The sequence below is a fragment of the Parasteatoda tepidariorum genome, chromosome 9 (assembly GCF_982258835.1).
Source record: "Parasteatoda tepidariorum strain Cologne lab strain chromosome 9, Ptep-v5.0, whole genome shotgun sequence".
NCBI lineage: Eukaryota > Metazoa > Arthropoda > Arachnida > Araneae > Theridiidae > Parasteatoda > Parasteatoda tepidariorum.
The window spans coordinates 98657481-98676002 of record NC_141763.1 but is presented as its reverse complement, the minus strand read 5'-3'; the positions used below and the strand labels follow the sequence as shown (position 1 = coordinate 98676002).

The window sequence follows — 18522 nt, the reverse complement described above, 5'->3', positions numbered from 1 at the left end:
ATTTGTAGTACACGCTATATAAATGAATAGACATATAGTGCAAAATACTTGAATTATTAAAGATTACTTGGCAGGAAGTGCAAAGTAGTTAAATTTTAAAGCTTATCTATCTACAAAGAGAAAATGTCAAGTTTGCTTTAAGCTAAAGTGAAATTACGTATTACCCAATGTCACATAAATAAATTGAGGTTGTAGAAACATAAAATTGTAAACGTTAAGTAGTAAAAACGTTGTATAATTGAAACCATTTAAATAACAGAAGGACAAACTGTTATATATAAATATAAATCAAACCAACTACTGAGACCAAAAAAAAAAAACACATTACGTAATGACCCTCCAACGGAACTTGTTTGACATGATATGAAAGAGAGTAATACATAAATATAATATGCAATTAAGAGAGCGAGATAAAATAAAAACATAAAATGAGCATCGAATATGCCCTAAGGATATGCCTACCGTTATGCATATTATTTCCTATGTTTAAACTAAACCCTTTTCATATCTACGAAACCCAACAAAAGTAAATAAAAAAAAAACGTAGAGAGTATGCAAAAAAAATTAATAAACAACAAAATAAATCAATCCATCTCCTTTTTCCTATTTTTTTCTTTTTCTTCTTTTTTTTTCTTCACTTCGCGATCCCCCAACATCTCTACCATATTCACTCATTTTTACGTCCATCTGTTCCTTCTCTTACGTCTCCAAGGTTGTAGAAAAGTAGAAGCAAAAAAAGAAAAAAAAAAATGTTTTGAAAAAAAAGAAAGAAGAAAAACGTCTTCTGATAGAAAAAGGAGAAGATGGGGGAAGGGAGCCCTCCTCTTCTTCAACGACGGAAGAAGAGGAGGAAAAAGAAAAAAAAATATTAGAAAAGGGTGAAGGGGTGTAAAGGGGGGGGGGGAGGGTCGAGCAGCCACGCGACCAGAACTATAGGCACGAGACACAAAGCTACAGGAGGGGCCTCATATTCATGAGTGGGGAGCTTTTAACTGTGGGCCGGGCAGGACGAAATTGTCAGTACGTTCGCAGGTACCGGAGAGAACGGGACGTTTTTCCATTTTTGATTTCGCTCTCCTCATCGTTTGTGGTCTTATCGAACATTTTTATCTCGTTTGTTGTGTTTGCTTGTTTGGAGTGCGTTCGGGACTTTACACCTTTCGTACTTGATAAAAATTTACCTCCAAGAGTTTTTATTCATTATCACCGATTTTTTTTTTCAGAGCTTGTTACAAATGGACTGTGATTAAGAATTGTGGATTTTACGAGTAGTGCAGACGATTTTAATTCTGTATTTTTATAAACATCAGGCCTCATTACAAAACCCGTATTGTTAAGTTGTTAATTCATACAACTGTTGCCTGTTAAAATTTTTTTTTTAATTATATCATAACGTGATGAAGATACGTCGATAATTTGCTAGTTTCAGATACAAGCGAGTATTTTAACGGACTTAAAAACCAATCAAAATGACGACGCTAACAGTCTTAGAAAATTTAAATGATCATTCAACCAGCCTCAACCCTATTAGCTCAGCGACGACATACATCCTCACAGCATCTACCTCACCAACAGTAACAACAGCTTCCAACAGGACAACGGTCAGCAAAATTGTCCCCAAAAGGCAGCGGCAAGATGACGACAACCATACCACAGCTATTAAAAATAAACGGCCCAAAGGATCCCATCATAGGGGGTCGGCGGCCCCAGCAGTGGCGAGAAGAAACGAAAGAGAACGCAACAGAGTCCGACAGGTCAATTTAGGTTTCGCCACTCTAAGACAACACGTTCCAAATGGGGCCAAAAGTAAGAAAATGAGCAAGGTAGAGACTCTCAGGTCAGCAGTTCAATATATCAAACAGTTACAACAACTACTAACGGACGAAGATGTGGGTGGTGATGAGGAGAACAGTGTTCCATCTTTTGAAGAACAATTCCGACATTTACATCCTGCTGCTCAGCATCATTTACATCATCCATCATCCACGAACAATTCTCATAATTTTGGAGATGCGGCATTGCTGCATCTCAACTCGGCCGCTGGAGGTACGTTGTCGTTCGGTGGACTCACATCCCCACCCTGCTCATCTCCAACGCCGAGTTTAGGTTCCGATGCAAGTTCACCTTACGATAGTCTCAGTCCGGAAGATGAAGAACTACTCGACTTCACAACGTGGCTTTCTTAATGGTGAGCATTTTATGGAAAGATTTTTTTTTTCATTATTTATGATGAATTCAATTAAGTTAAAAAGGTTTTTGTAATGCTGAGCATCATTTAAATGAATATTTACATAAATGTTTTACGAATTTATAGAATACATCTATGATTTAACGTAATGAATTAGTTTTTTAAAATAATTTTTTAAGTTTCTTTTTAATGAACCTTTAAACGAAAACTTAGATAAATATTTTACCAATTTATGGAATAAATTTATAATTTATCCATTATATATTAAAACGTAAATTAGTTTAAAAATATTTTTAAATATTTCTCTTTTAATGATGTTAACGAATATTACATTATTTAAACGAATATTTACATAAATGTCTTTGCAAATTTATGTGATAAATTTATAATTTATCCATAATATATTAAACGATAAATTAGTTTTAAAATGTTTTTTAAGGTTTTTTTTAGTGATGAGCATCATTTGAACGAATACTTACATAAATCTTTTACGAATTTATGGAATAAATGTATAATTTATTCATAATATTTTAAAAAATGAGTTTGTTTTAAAATATTTTAAATTTTTTTTTAAAGATGAGCATTATTTAAACGAATATTTGCATAAATGTTTCTAAGAATTTACGGAATACATCGATAATTTATCCATAATGAATTAAGAGAAAAGTTGATTTAAAAATTATTTTTGCAAGGTTAAGATGAGCATCATTTATACGAGTACTTGCATAAATGTTTTCACCAATTTTAGAGATGTATCTATAATTTATCCGTAATAAATAAAAAGGTAAATTGATTTAAAAATGTTTTTTTAAATTTTCTTTAATTATGAGTCTCGTTAAAACAAATACTTATATAAAAGTTTTTGAAATTTATGCAATAAATTTATAATCGATCCATTATGTATTGAAAAATGTATTAAGATTTTTAAATGATGTATATCTTTTAAATGAATGTTTGTATAAACGTTTTTTCAAATTTATAGAATATATCTATAATTCATCCATAGTGAATTAAAAGGTAAATAAATTTAAAAATTACTTTTTAAGGTTTTCTTGTAATGATGGTACTTAACGGTATTTAAACGAATATTTATATAAATATTTTACAAATGTGCGAAATATATCTATAATTTATCCTTTATGAATTAAAGAGCAAATTGATTTAAAAATGATTTAAAATTTTTTGTAACGAACGGTTTCGTTTTAACGAGTATTTACGTAAATCTACAGATGCGTTGACCATATCTACAACTTATTTGAAAATAACAAGACAATTCATTAATTTAAAAATGTTTTTCTTTTCTGAAGTTTTTTTAATGATGAGCATCAATCAAACTAGTATTAACATAAATGTTTCATTAACTTAAGTAATAAATTGATGGTAAATCTTTGACGAAACAAGAAATAAATAAATTTTTTAATATTTGTTGAAAGATTTTAGTAATTGTGAGCATCACTAACACGAATATCTGAATAACTATTCATAATTCCCGGATGCACTTCTGATAAACAGATTATTTAAGAGATTTTATTTACTTCAACAGTGTTTTATCCTTAACAATGTTCTGATTGGTAGTGTGTAAAACACATTGGTATATGTACACTAATTTCTAAAAATATATTCATGATTTTTAATAAAAAATTTTCATGCTTGCATAAAAATATAAATTAATTGACAAATGTTTTCAAAATGTAAGCATCAGTAATTCAAATATTAAATCAATGTTATTTGTTAGAATATTTTTCTCAAAATTTAAAAAATTTTAAGATATAATTTAAATAATACGACTAAGAGAAATAATCACTAAATCAAATAATATTACGTATTGCAAAAGGGATTCATCAACTATAGAACATTATACATGAAATATAATATATGCCCATAATATAAACTTGACCTTCATAAAAATTATATGAATATTTGTTATGGCAGACAATTTCAAACAATTCAATGCTTCAAGAATAATATAACTTCATCCATGTCAGTGTCAAGCATATGTATAAAACTTTATTAGATGAATTGAGATTTCATTTTGGGGATAAAATTATTGTGATACCTTATATGTATTTTATAAACGTATCAAATTATCATTTTATTATTTTTTTGATTTTTAAAGTTAGAATTGAAACATTTCATTACTTCGCGATCTACTTAAAATAATTTGCAATCCTCATGCATATAAATTTTTATAATTATTAATTATTTCATGAATACACCATAAATGAAAAGCATTTAATTTTACGTAATTTTCCAGCAATTTTTTCAATAATTTTATTTAAATTTTTGAGAAATTCTGTGGAAAAGAATTTAAAATTATTTTTATTGCTTCTAACGTTCAGCTCTAACAGAGAGAAGGATTTTAGAATGAAATATTGTAACAATTTTAACTAACTTTTATTCAGTTACATTTTAAGCGCATTGAGCTGAATATGCGAACTCAAATTTGAAAAACAATATGAACTTTGTAAACAAATGAGACATTTGCGTATAAAAGTAAGATTCCCCACCCAGTTCCGAACACGAATGCGTAATAAAAACAGTTGTGTATATATAAAAAAAAAAATCCCTTTTTTTTCTGTCCCTGTACCAGGACAAGGTGGATCTTTTTTTTTTAAGGCGTGGATCAGCCCGACCCTAATGCAGCCGATCCACTCTTTTTAAAGGTGTACAATCAGGTCATGATAGAGCCCCACCTTTATTTTAGTGCGATATATCACACTTTGCCCGTCTTTCTGTTAAGATTTTTAAAAAGAAAAGAATGTGTCTAGATTAGTATTTGAATATTCAAGCGTTCCAAACTCTGTAAAACAAAATTTACAACAGATAAAGAAAATATTGAGTTTGTTATGGAAACGATTACGTCATTTGTATGTGAAGAAGATGAATATGTTAAGTTATATTTTGGAATCCATTAAACTTATCAGCATGTTAAGTCGACAATAAATATGAAACATTAATTTATCCCAACAGAGTCTTAAAAATAATCTGTTTTCGATACACTGACAGAAAAATCGATTAAACGCTAAACCATAATATCAGATCTTTGAACCATAATAAGGTGCGAATTTCCCGTAACCTTATTAAGGTGTTATGAACCATGTACTCCTTTAAGTCCAAGCACACTATCGTGCAATCAAGTTTAAGAAATACACTTGTGTTGTTCAGTTTGGCGCCTTTTTTAATGTTTCGGCAAAAATCTACGATATTATTGTTTTTCATGCTCCCAAATTTGTAAGAGCACATTAAAATATATTTTGATAATAGATCTGAAGTTCCTAAATCTTGCAAAGTTGAGAATGAATTTTTTTGCTTAACATGTCCTCTCTACGCTATCAAAATATTATGTTAATTAGCTATATATATATATAGATATAATATTTTTAAAAATTTGCTAAATAAATGAGGAAATATATGTAATTTTTGTAAATAGAATTTAAAGAGTCATATTCTGTAACAAAATTTTTTCACTCTCTCTAATATTAAATATTTAATATTAGAAATGTTCTTAAACTTTAGTTAGCCATTTTACTTTATATCTAAAGTATAACTAATATTAAATAAATGTAATTATTCATAATAATTAATTATTAAAACTAAAAATTTATTATAAAACTAAGTATAAAAAATCATTTACACGGTATATAGTATTGCATAGATATTCAGATATCAGAAAATAAAAATAAAATTATTTTTTTTAGGTATATAATATTAATAAAATATAATAATATTTGATATTATTTACTTTATGAAATGAACAGAGCTTCATAAGATAGGGTGTTGCAATTGACCGCTCATATTTATAAGAAGAATCAGATACGAAATCTAAAAATCATTACTTGACTCATTATAGGTAACAAATTAATTTTTAAGGCATCATCTGACTAGTGTAAAAACATGATTTTGGACAAAATTTTTCGAATCTGAGTTTATTATTAATTTAGAATTCCTATATTCTTAACTTTCTAAAAACATCTCATTTTTTTATCAAGGAAATTAATCAAATTTTGATAATTTTTGTCTCGTCTAATTATACTGTAAAAAATATTGCTCTGGTCCGGTTACACAGTTACACCTTAAATTAACTGTCAAGTACTAAATTGTTGAAATAAAATTTTAATTTCAAATCTGATTTCTGCATTATATGCGTTTTTTAAAATTAGTTTCTTCATTAAAAGAACTAATCTAAAAAAAAATTTCTTTTTTAGTTTATTGTTTAAAATTGCATCTACACGATTTTTCTGTATTTTTGCGAATTACCAAAAAGAATATCAAATTGATCGCGTATAATATCAGAAAAACATATCATATTCTAATATGCTTTTCTAAAATGATCTTCCCACAATTTTAAAATAGAGATTAAATGTTTTAATACAATGCCATTTACATATTCTGATGCATATCTTATCATTATTTTATTCTTTTTAACTTAATATTACTGTTTAGGTAAGATTAGATAAGTTTCAACACAAATAATACTTAAAATTCGGTGATTTATGGTAATGATTTGAATAATTTTATTTTCCTTTACGACTTTATCGAATTCAACGTAGGATAATAATTCTATTTTAAACTTATATCAAATTAGTGTCATATTAAAATAGGTAGAAATTTTTGAAAAAGGAGTTTTTTTTTTGCAAAAATTATAATTATTATTTTTTTGTTGTTGTTGAATAAGGTAATAATTTTTTGATTCAATGCCCTTTACATATTCTGATGCATACTTTATCCTTATTTTATTCAAAATTTGCTTACTTTTGCTATTTGAAAATTAACGGGAAGATTAGAGAAGCCTTAATATAAATAATACTTAAAACTCCGTGATTCATGGTGATGGTTTGAATAAGTTTATCTTCCTTTCCAGCTTTATCGAACATGAATTCAACGTAGGATAATAATTCTATCTTAAACTTATAACAAAATAGTGTCATATTAAAATGGATTGGAATGTTTTTCACTGAGGAAAGTTTTTTGTGAAAATCTTATTTTTTATGTTGCTTTCTTTAAAATATTCCCAATTTTAACATAATTTTGCTAGTTAAACTTACAAGAACATAAAAACATATAGAATACATTATTAATATTTTAACCAGGTTATAAATTACTATATAAGGTATAAATCATTATGTTACGTTGAGGTGAAAAATTAAAAAGATTTTAAAACGATAACCTATGATGTCTTAACTCTTCTGATAAATTGGCTGTTCTTAATTATCTTCAGCTTAATGGGTGCAAAGAAAGAAAAACAAAACGACTTTTCGTTTAGTTAATAATAAGGAAACTAAAATAAAGTTGATAATTTAAAGAAAATGATAATAAAAAGCTGTTTGCGTGTGGCATTGAACCAGGTATGTTACACGTGATATTACTAGTAAATTCTGAGAATACATTATCTCAAAAACCATTATCATTCGTAAACGATGACAAAAAGAAATGATCTTTTATAACTAATAGTTTAAACACATTTCTTTCTTAGTTCTTGACATCATTAATATGCAACGCAAAAGGGTAAAGAATTTTTTTTTTATCTTATTAAACCAAGATAATTCTTTCTAACTAAGCCGGAGGGGGTTTGAGCATTTTTTTTTTCTTCCTAACTCTCCCAGATTTACGTGATGATTTTGATACACATAAGCGTGGTTTAACTTGTGAGATGAATACTAATTGTCCACGGCAGTAGCAAATTATATGGAAACTACCTGAATTGGGTACGATCTAACAATTTATTCATAGTTTGAAGTCCTAATTTCAACCATAAGGCAATCGCGGGATTTTTTTTAAAATGAAATTTAAAAATTAGTTTTCGCATAATTATTACATTTTAATTGATTTAAGTCTGAGTGGAGCAAAAATTATTTTCAGTACTTTGGGATTATCCCGTGGACCTGCACTTGGGATTATCCCATTGATCTGCTAACTTCGCGAAAATGCCCAAATATTTTGCCGCCATCATAATGAGAAAGAATTTTCAAAATAAACATTCAAAGCAGATTAATTTTATCAAATAATAATAATAATAATAAAATAATAATTACAAAAAAATGTAAGTGTAAAAATGCGCAATAAAAAAGTGCAATACAAAGTAAAAATCTCTATTTTTTTATAATTGGACATTGAATTATTTTTGAGATATGATAAAATTTACGGTTACTGGCGCAGAAGCTCTTTTTTGGCTGGTTTGGCGAAAATGGTCGGAGGGATAATCCTGAAGTACAAAAATAGTCGACGAGATAATCGCAAAGTACCTTATTTTCTTTACAATTCTGTTTTTACAATCAAAGGGAACTGAATATTTTATAAATTAATTTCTTATTGCGTATTTCTTGTCAAGAAATAATTTTACACTGCAAGAAATTCAGGATCAGATTACCGGAAATTTGATACCGGTACAGAGGGTGTCGGTACTTTTTATCGAAAAATCCATTTTTACCGCAACATGTTACGGAACAAAAATCCTGAGTCTCCGTAATTTTTACAGGGATGATTACCTTATAATCACTGAATCATTCGGAATAAATAAATTTTCTTGTAAAATTTACGGTATGTTATCTTACAATAAAAATAAATTTTACGGTAAAATGGATTTTACGGACGATGCCCCCAAAGTACCGACACTTTATAGCGTAATTGATCCAGAATTTTTTACAGTGTTATAGTCCCATAGATACGTAATTAATGTTATGGACAATCTACAGTCATGGAAAATCTATGAAACTACTTACTGTGTGAAGTACGAAATTAACCTCAATATTTTATAAATTATTTCATATAGATGGAATTTATTAGAGGTATACTTGGAACATATATTTCAAAATCAGTTTATTCCAGTTTTTGAAATTTCAAAAGCAAAATTCCAGAATTGGCTCCATTTATTTTCAGAAATTTCAAAGAAGATTACCTGACCAACTGAATCCATTTTTTTTCAAGAAATTTTGAAGCAAAATTTAAAAGGAGATTCCACAAACTACCATCTATTTTTTTTTCTTCTTCGAAACTCCATGGGCACTCTCGCAATCGGTTTAATCTACTTTCAGAAAATTAAAAGGGATGGAATATCTGGCAGTTTAAATGAAATAACTGTGGTTATTCTTGGAATAAAAGTCCATGACAATTTTAGAAAGTTTTAATCTTTAAAAACTCTTGAAACTTCATAAAAAATTACAAATATTTATGAAGGGAGTAGTTTGATATAAGCAGTAAAACTATATATATATAAACTGTACATACTGTAAATTCGCTATGAGTTACTGTGATGAAACGAAGCATCTGTACCTGTCTTACTTTGTGGCATAATTTATGTCTTTAATGAAGTTAAAAAGAAACATTTTTTCTTAAAGCATTTAAACAAAAAGTTTTAAAAAAAATAAATTCTTGAAGACTCTTAATTAAATATATTAGTGTAAAAAAAATGCGTGTTAAGTTGAAAATAAATAAATAAATAGAAGTTTAAAAAACTGTTTTGAATCATCATAGCTTAAATTAAAAGCTAAAATAAATTAATTAATTAACAAAAGAAAAATTCAAAACTTGTACGTAAGCTTTTACAAATCTCTGACAGCTATTCCGTAAACGTATATAAATTTCGATGATATCAATCATTACCCATAAAATGTGCAGTCGAACTCGTTTATGACTAGTTTAGGTAAAACGAAAACCCGGATTTAACGAAGAAATCGGAAATATTTCATTAGTACAACGTTCAGTCGATTGGAGTTTGATTTTAACGAGTAAACTTCAGTTTTAGCGAGCAACATTTTTGGGATTCATAAAATTTCTACCCAATTACACTTTTCTAATTTTTGATATCTCTCGGGAAAATGTTTGTCAGGTTCCATGAGTCATATCCGATGGTAAAGACATTTCAAAGCAAATTAACTATTGATACAGAATAAATACACTCTAAAGACAGAAATAAAAAAGTTAGTATGAACTTTCATGATTTTTTTCACGAACCAGTTCCTTACAAGCATTTGGCTGTGTCGAGCGAATATTGCTGTCCCTTCCCACTTGTTACAAACAAGTTCGACTGTCTATATATATATATATAAAAGAAATCAAATTTTTATTTTTTATCCATTGACATTCGGAGTAAACAGTCCGCAAAGGGGGGGGGAGTGATATAGATCACCGCTATACCTTTTCCCTAAGGAACCTTAAAAAAATGTTTTAACTTCTGAGTACCTAACTGCGTCAACTATAACATTTTAAGACTAACCTGTTCGTAAACCTCATTTTTATTCACGTTAACCTCCGCAATGCTCGGACAACATTGAATTTCACGTTTATTCTTACTCGTAGTTCTTGTTTTCATATTATTCGCCTGCTATTGGAGGTTTAAAAAAACTTCAAATGCAATTTTTATAATCTAATACACTAAGACTAAGAATATAATTTTTTTTGTATATGAATAAATCGTTACGGCCCTTGTTAATTTGTACCTAAAACTGCTTCTAATGACCTTATAAAGTGAGTTCATTGCAAGATAATCTCTGGGAAGACCCCTTTCTGATGGGAATTCACCCTACGATAGAGATAAACTCATTTGACCTATCCCCGCAGAAATAGAACAATTAGGAAAATATGGAGGGAGGAAGAGGAATCTTGAAGGAAAGATTATGAATGCATGATATGAGACAAGACACCAAACTACGGTCTCACACATAAAGAATCCGTACATGGATATTAAAGGGAATAACTGATCCAACTTATAATCTCCATCTTTTCTATTGAAGATGATCCCGATTATTTTATGAGCTATCTTTTTCCCCGTAAGACTTCCGCGTGATTTTTGTTGAAGTAGAAAACCCTTTTTGGGTTATTATTTAAACGTTGGTAGAAAAGAGTTCCATTGTGTTCCTGTTTTTCCTCTGAAACGCTTTAATCCTAGAGTTTCCCCAAAGAGCGTAACGCGGTCCATCATCATCAGCCACCTTTTCTTATACCGAGGGTTTTTTTTTTTCTTTCAACCCCATTTTTAAATTTTTTTTTCTTCTTCTTCTTAAGCTTCTAACTCACCTTCTGAAAGTTTTAAATTTTCATTAAACTCTTTCGTCACCACTTCTCTGGATCTTCCTGAATTTAGAAGCTGCCCCATTGTGTGCCCGAAAAGTTTTACCCTTTTTCGCCAAATTGGTATGGAGGGGTCTCCCTCTTCACCTTTTCTTCCTGATGATGCCTTTGTCATCGATGACAGGATCAAGTTTTGCTCGAAAAGGAAGAAAACCTGGAGGAAGGGGGGAGATAAAAAACTGAAAAAATTAAGGCACGAAAAACTTCTAGGCTCGTGTTACTTAAAGATGGACTAAAGGGGAAAAAAGTATCCATCCATACCACGCCTTGGAAGAAAACGAAATGGCAAGTTGCAACGGACGATCTTTCTTAGCATTCTATTATTTATATCATTCGATTTATAAAGAAAACATCTAAAGATATTTTTTTCCCTCAAGGAAAAAAAAAAAAAAAAAACACTTAAGAAAATTTTTTGGCGGAAGTTATGTTTTTGGATATTTTTGACTGGACCGGAAGTGAACAGGTTTCTCGAAACGCATTGCGCATGCGTGAGCACACACCCAAAGCAACCATCGCCTCCTTCATCTTCTTTTTTTTTTTAAAGATTCTCTTCTAGTAACCCAGAGGATTCCGAATTTTTAAAAATGGAATGGATAGAGAATAAGAAGGGAATATAGAGAGAAAAAAAAGTATCCTAGAGGGGACTTCTTTAAGAGCCAAAAGCCTGGATGAACTTTCTTTTCAACAGGAGAAGGGGGTGGGGGGAATAAAATAAAATAAAAAAGTATAAAATGTAGGTGCGGCCCCAAGTATAATAGGAGAAGGGCTGGAGTGGTGGGGTCCTAAAAGAAAAGGGGGCCTTCGGAAGAAAGGGAGCCCCGGCATTGAACAGGAATCCAGAACTTTGGTGGACAATGGCAGACAAGTGTGGTCGATAGCCATTGTTCAGGGCAGGTAGAAAGCACCTTTACCTTCGGAGCCATAACCACCTATTCAATTTGGGTCCCTGCCTTCAATCTTCACTTTGGCCCTTTTCTATTATTACTTACTTTCTTCTTTTTTTTTATTATTAGCGCTGGAGAGCCGATCAGAGATTTACTTAGTTACTGAGATGAAAGACGGATTCAGCTATGCAGATATGTCGTAAAATTAATGAATTATCTCATGCTCTGATTATGAGATCGCAGCGTACTGATTAAGAGTAGATTTTCACACGAATTCAATGAATTATAAGATATTCCACTCTCTGATTATAAGATCATACTTGAGACACTAAGGACCCATGGAATGAAATGATCTCGATTATGAATCAGTTGTGAAAGATACTATTTAGATGAATTGGATGAAGGATAAGTTTTCTCATTGCACAGGATTGTTAATGAATTATCTAGTTTTTTGATTAAAAGAGCATAATATGCCGTAACGTAACAGAATTAATAATTACAGTTATTCGGTGTTATTTGTTTATCAAGACAGATCTGACAGCATACTTAATCAAAAAATGATTCGAGCTGTTGTTGGCACAATCCATAATGTTTAATTTTAATTTTTTTTCTAAGAGAAGAGTTCGTTTTCGTTGAGAACTTTGTGTTTACTTATTTGAAGAGTTACCATGTGATCCGATTGATTTTTGTATCATTCTCTCTTTAATAATCTACGAATCCTAATTTGTTTACATTTTTTCTTACTTGATATATGAATAGGGATCTAAAAATATTCATCAAGAACGGTCATTACAGACTACCGTGTATATTGTACCGAGTGTTAAAATTGAAGATCCAGTTATTATAAAATTTACATTTATTTAAATATCAAGGTAGCTTTTCACAAATTCTAACTAAGAATTATAATCCATTCAGTTGATTTCCACGCTATGACATCAGACCTAATTATATTATCGGAAATTCTTTCGTCGGTGATATTATAACTCAAAACTTCTTTACCTTCTTACACCGCAACGGATTGTCCTCAAGATTCAATAAAAACTATGTCTTTATAGTTCCCGTAACGGGTATTTTAAACTTCTTCACGTGAACTAAGCCTGAATCAGTCAACTCTGAAAATGTTCCAAAAATGTCGTCTGTTTTTTAAAACTATCTTTTATTGTTCTTTATTATTGCTCAAGTTAGCCTGATTTTTTTTATGACTCTTACAATTATGTATTTAATTTATGAATAGTGTAGTTAAAATGGATTATAATATTAAATTGAAATTTTTTTTGATTTTTTTCAGGAACTCCGACTCGATTTGAAGCTTCGAAAGAGTGAAAAGGACTCAAAGTTGTGCTATTTTTTTTGTGTTCAAAAAAGACATTCGAAAGTGTGTGAGAAAAATTCCATTTGAGGGTCCTTGAAACCGGAACGAAAACAACTCTCTGAGACATAGCTAAATTAAAAGGAAAAGCTCTTTTCTGCGTAGTTGGGGATACCTCTTTGCGGAACTTCGGACTTTGCATCTATGGTCACTCAACCGTTCTTCCAGAAAAATCGCCGAAAAACCACCACTTTGAAAAAAAAAAACTTTTATTTTTCTCCTTTCTTAAATCTCAGTTTCCAACAACCTCCGCCGGCGGCCATGTTTGAAAATCGTCTGATGTCGACTTCCGGTCGGAGGACGGAAGTTCGTGCGGCTTCCATTCCAAACCGAAGGATTTCCTGAACTTGGCTGAAAAAGAAACGTATTCTTCATACGTTCCTCTCCCCCTCTTCAATTGTAAAAAGTAGGAATAAAAAAAGAAGAAAAAAGAAATGAAAGAGACGAAGAAAAAACTTAAGTGGAACACTTTTTATTTCACTTTCTGGAAATGGAGTCTTTTTACCAAACTCTTTTTACAACGCACACACAGCTAAATATGTGTTCGTTTTTTTAAAAACTTTTTTTTATTTTATATAAGATGAGCTTAAAAATAGAGATTAAAAAAAATATGTGCTACATGTATGCGTGTCAGATGAGATAGTAGAGGTATTTGAAATGTTTTTTAATGCATTTAAATTAATGAATATTTTTTTATGATAATATATATAAAACTTGTTAAAATTTTTGAAGCCTGATTATAAGACTTAATTACAACATTTGTTTATCAATATCATAATCCGAAAGATCATGTAAGAACACGTTAAAAATTGGCTACATAGTTAAGATTTCGAAATTTTTTTATTAAATCTCTTAAAAAAATTAGCAAAATAATTTATTAATCAAAAAATATAACTGATCATTATTTATACTTCAACTGTAAAAGTTGGTTAAGATTTTTATAAATCTTTTTCAAAATATAATTTTATGTGTTTTTTCACTGTTTATCTCATTATGAATAATAATCTCAGTTTTATTATTAAATAATTAACTCATTCGAAATGTAATGAAATTAAAAAAAAAATAACCTCAAGCAAAATAAAATATTTATTGCTGTTATTTTATTTCTAAGGGATGTATTTCCTAATTTGCTCAAGTTTAATAAATGCAACTTTTTTGATATTGTAATAAAGTGAAAGCAGTCTCAATACTAAACTTTTCCTACTAAAAAAAAAGAACTTTAGCTCTTCTTATTGCCATAAGACCTAAATCCTGTGATAACAGCCCACGATCAAAAATAATTTTTTAATAAATCTTCGTAAACTTTTTTTTTATAGCACCAAAGGTGAATAAATTATGTACATATCATTATGCTGAAATGTAGAATTCGCAGATAATACACGGAGAAAAATTCTGGTAAAATTACAGTACTGCATGGTAGTGATATTTCTGGTAAATAGAAAAAATTCGAGTTCATAAAACCAAAGTATATTGCCATTCATTTGGTAATTTTTCCATTTATATGGTAACAGTTTACCGGAAATTCTGGTTGTCAACATTATAGCTCTTATTATCACACATTTAATAAAAAAATACAAAACTGAAAAGTAAATTTTGCAGAATAAATGATTTTCATGCCATACTCTAAGGTATCGTGAAAAAACTACCCGAATTTTACCACATTTGCGAAATTTAATCAAACATTATAAAACAACATTTTACCAAAAACATTACCAAAGCCATTACCTCAATCATTGTTCCGTGTTTTGAGACGATTTTCAAGTAATGTATTATTATTTTAACGAAAGTATGTGTCGTAGTGCTGTAAACGCAGATAAAAATAATACAAGCGCACAACGCATTAGCATTTTAATCTGAAAAAAAAGCACATTATAAACGTGTTTGCAAATCTCTGATATATCTGCAAAAGCTAAATTATACAAATAATCTTGAATTATCACTTTTTAAAATGAATTTTTTTACGATAAATTTTTACACAAAATATTTTTTACCGAAAAAAATTGCATATAATACGTGCCTTGATGACGATTTTCTAGAGATATTTTTTATGATGCCATTTGACATAATTTTGTCGAATGTATTCATAGATGTTTTTTTTTTTTCTTCATACATTGGAAATGTAGCAATAGACTGTAATATATTGAGTTTTTAAGACTTGCTGTTTCAGGAAATGCATAATTGCATGTGATACCTCAATTTTTTTTTCTTGTTGATGTAGTTTTAGCAATGAATTGTGAATAGTTGCAAAAGTATGTGAGCGATGTTAATGAAAGTAGTATTTAAGAATGTAGAAAAAAAATTGTATAGATTTATGAAAACAAATTTTTAGATATATTATGAATAATTATTATGTTAGTGTAAAAAAAAAGATTGATTTAGTTCCAGGCATCTTACCAATGAGTATTTTTATACGTAAAATAAGCACATCTTGTTTTAAGTATCATATTGTATTATGTTAATTGAGTAAAATAGTGTCAAAACCGTGAAGTTAACTGTTAAACGTGTGCCTATTATACAACACATTCCATTTTTGAATTTATGTCTAGTCTACTGTTTTAAGAAGTACTGTTTGCCTACTGTAAGTGATGTGTTACGACATATTTCAATGCTCAATTTTTATTTTTATGCTTCATAGCGTAAGTGTAGGCATTTATAAACATGAAATATATTTTTATTATGAATATTATTACAATAATAGCTATATTATGAAAGTCTGAAATTCGATAAATGCCATTTTTCTCTCGTAAATGTCGTCATTCACATAGTCACTATGATGAATGGATTAATAAAAATTCTATCATTAATCACTATTATATGAAGAATAAATTATTTAGCTATTCATCAGAGAATATCGAGATTTAACAGTGAATGTTGAACAAAAAAATGTGTCTAATATTTATACACTAGCGTTTGCTTATAAAAGGTAAATAATAATGTTAAATTTTTTTAAATTTAACATTCACCGTCATTGTGCTGAATGTTAACATTTGGTGTTTGGTGATGTTAATGAAAAATAATGATATTAAAAAATTTTTTTATTCAACATTCACCGTGAATTCTCTGAAGATGCTGAATGTTGACCTCCGCCGGTGTAAATGGAAAATAATTAAATTTAACAAAACATTTTATCGGCAATTCACCATTAAGGAATATTGAATGTTTACACCTGCAGATGTAAATGCCACTGTGATAATGATATTTAAAAAAAAGATTTCAATTTTTTTCCCTCCAAAATTCGCTATCAGTGAATGGTGAATGTCGAAAGTTGCTAGAACAGAGAAAAATAATAAACTTTACTAAACATTTTTAAACATTCACGGGAGTGAAAATGTGAACATTTGCATTCACTGAAGAATGTCGGCATTCATAAATTTCGGGCTTTAACATTAACACAAATACTATACAACTCAAACAATGAAATTTAAGAAATATTTCCGAACATTCACCAAAGAGATTAAATGAATATTGACATTCTCCTATTTCGGACTTTCCCGAAAACACAAATACCATATAACTCAGGAAGTAAATAGTTTATTTATTATATTTAAAGGTATTTCAGTCGCAAGAATTAAATTTTTTTGATCTTTATAAAAATGTGCCTTATGTAAAACAGTTGCTAGTGTTTTTTAAAATTCAGCATTGTTGTTGTTAAAGCTATAATAATATTTTACATAACGTAGTTTATTAAAAAATGTATGTATCTAACGTATGATCAAGTATTGAATCGTATGTTAATATGCTAGATGTTATATTGCTCTTTCTATCAAAATTATTACCTATATTTGCACAGAAATCAAAAAAATTGCCTTGAAATACGTAGCCTTTTTAATTGTTAAATGTTTGATCCAGTTAATTTGTTTTTTCAGTTAAACATTTCACTTTTACTTCTTTTTTATTTAGAAAAAAATATTGGTATAATAATTGTCACTTAGAAAAAAAAAACTATATTGCAAAATCCGATTTGAAGACTTTGTAAAAAAAAAAAAATATTGAAGCAAAGCTGGATTATTTACAAAAGAAATTTAAAATTTTGAAATAAAAGTATGAAGTGCCTATGTGTTCATTGAAACTATTTTGTATTATAATTATAAATAAAATGAAAGTTTATATTGTTTTAAATACGTTTGTGTCTATTTTTTTTAAATGATATATCATACAGAAATTGTCGATAAAAGTTAGTAGTAATGAGTATGTTGTTGTTGTTGTCGTCGTCGGCCATTGAGGGAGAGGGGGTGCAATTGTTCTTGTTTCGCCATCTAAGGCCGAGAATTCGACTTTTGCCACACCCATACGTCACACCGGTATATAGAGCGGAATCATTTATACATCCATTCATTCACCCACAGATCATAATTTTGACCTGAACCAGAGAACGATCAATCATCAATTCAGTACCCCCACAGGTATTGATTTGTTATGGGAGCATGTAGGACTTTGTGACCCGACAGATTTAACTTGCTAAAGTCACCATTTACTTCACGGAGAGCCTTCGGACGGCAGGATTTGAGCTCTAATTCTCAAACATGTGAGTCCAGCAACAGGCTATCCTTGCCTCTAATGAGTCGGTAAAAACAGTATTTAGAGTCACAAGAAAGTTTTCTTTACTTTTATGTGACTCATTACCTCTTTTACTTCTTTGTCAGCAGGATAAAATGGCAATGATTAACGAAGCAGAATTGATACAAACTGATGACAAAATCGTTGTTGGCGTTTGTACCATCCCTATTTCGTCATTTTAGCCTACTGTTAAATGAGTACCATGTAACACTAAATACTCCTAGGTCGTTTTTTTTTAATAAAACATTTTACTATTTCTAATTTTAAACACTCCATTTTTTTTACAATTTTTTTTATTTAACCATTGATATTAAGTTCAGAATAGATTCAATCAGATTTATTCGTTAATTTAATTCGCAAGAGTCTTTGCATAAAAATCGTATCTTTACATAAAAATTTACGTAAGAAAAGAGCAGACTAATATTTGTGACGAATGAATTCATTAAAAAAATATTAGC

General features: G+C 29.3%; 1 protein-coding gene across 1 annotated transcript; it reads left to right on the top strand.

The window, feature by feature from the left end:
* The first annotated feature begins 967 nt into the window (after positions 1 to 967).
* On the top strand, positions 968 to 13913 carry LOC107451247 (achaete-scute homolog 2). Its single transcript, XM_016067286.4, has 2 exons — positions 968 to 2188; positions 13427 to 13913. Exon 1 carries the CDS (start codon positions 1470 to 1472, stop codon positions 2184 to 2186), a length of 717 nt encoding a protein of 238 aa, XP_015922772.2. The 5' UTR covers positions 968 to 1469; the 3' UTR covers positions 2187 to 2188; positions 13427 to 13913.
* The last annotated feature ends 4609 nt before the right edge of the window (positions 13914 to 18522 follow it).

Coding starts and splice junctions, on each gene's coding strand:
- LOC107451247 (XM_016067286.4), top strand. CDS start 1,470: ATGACGACGCTAACAGTCTTAGAAAATTTAAATGATCATTCAACCAGC.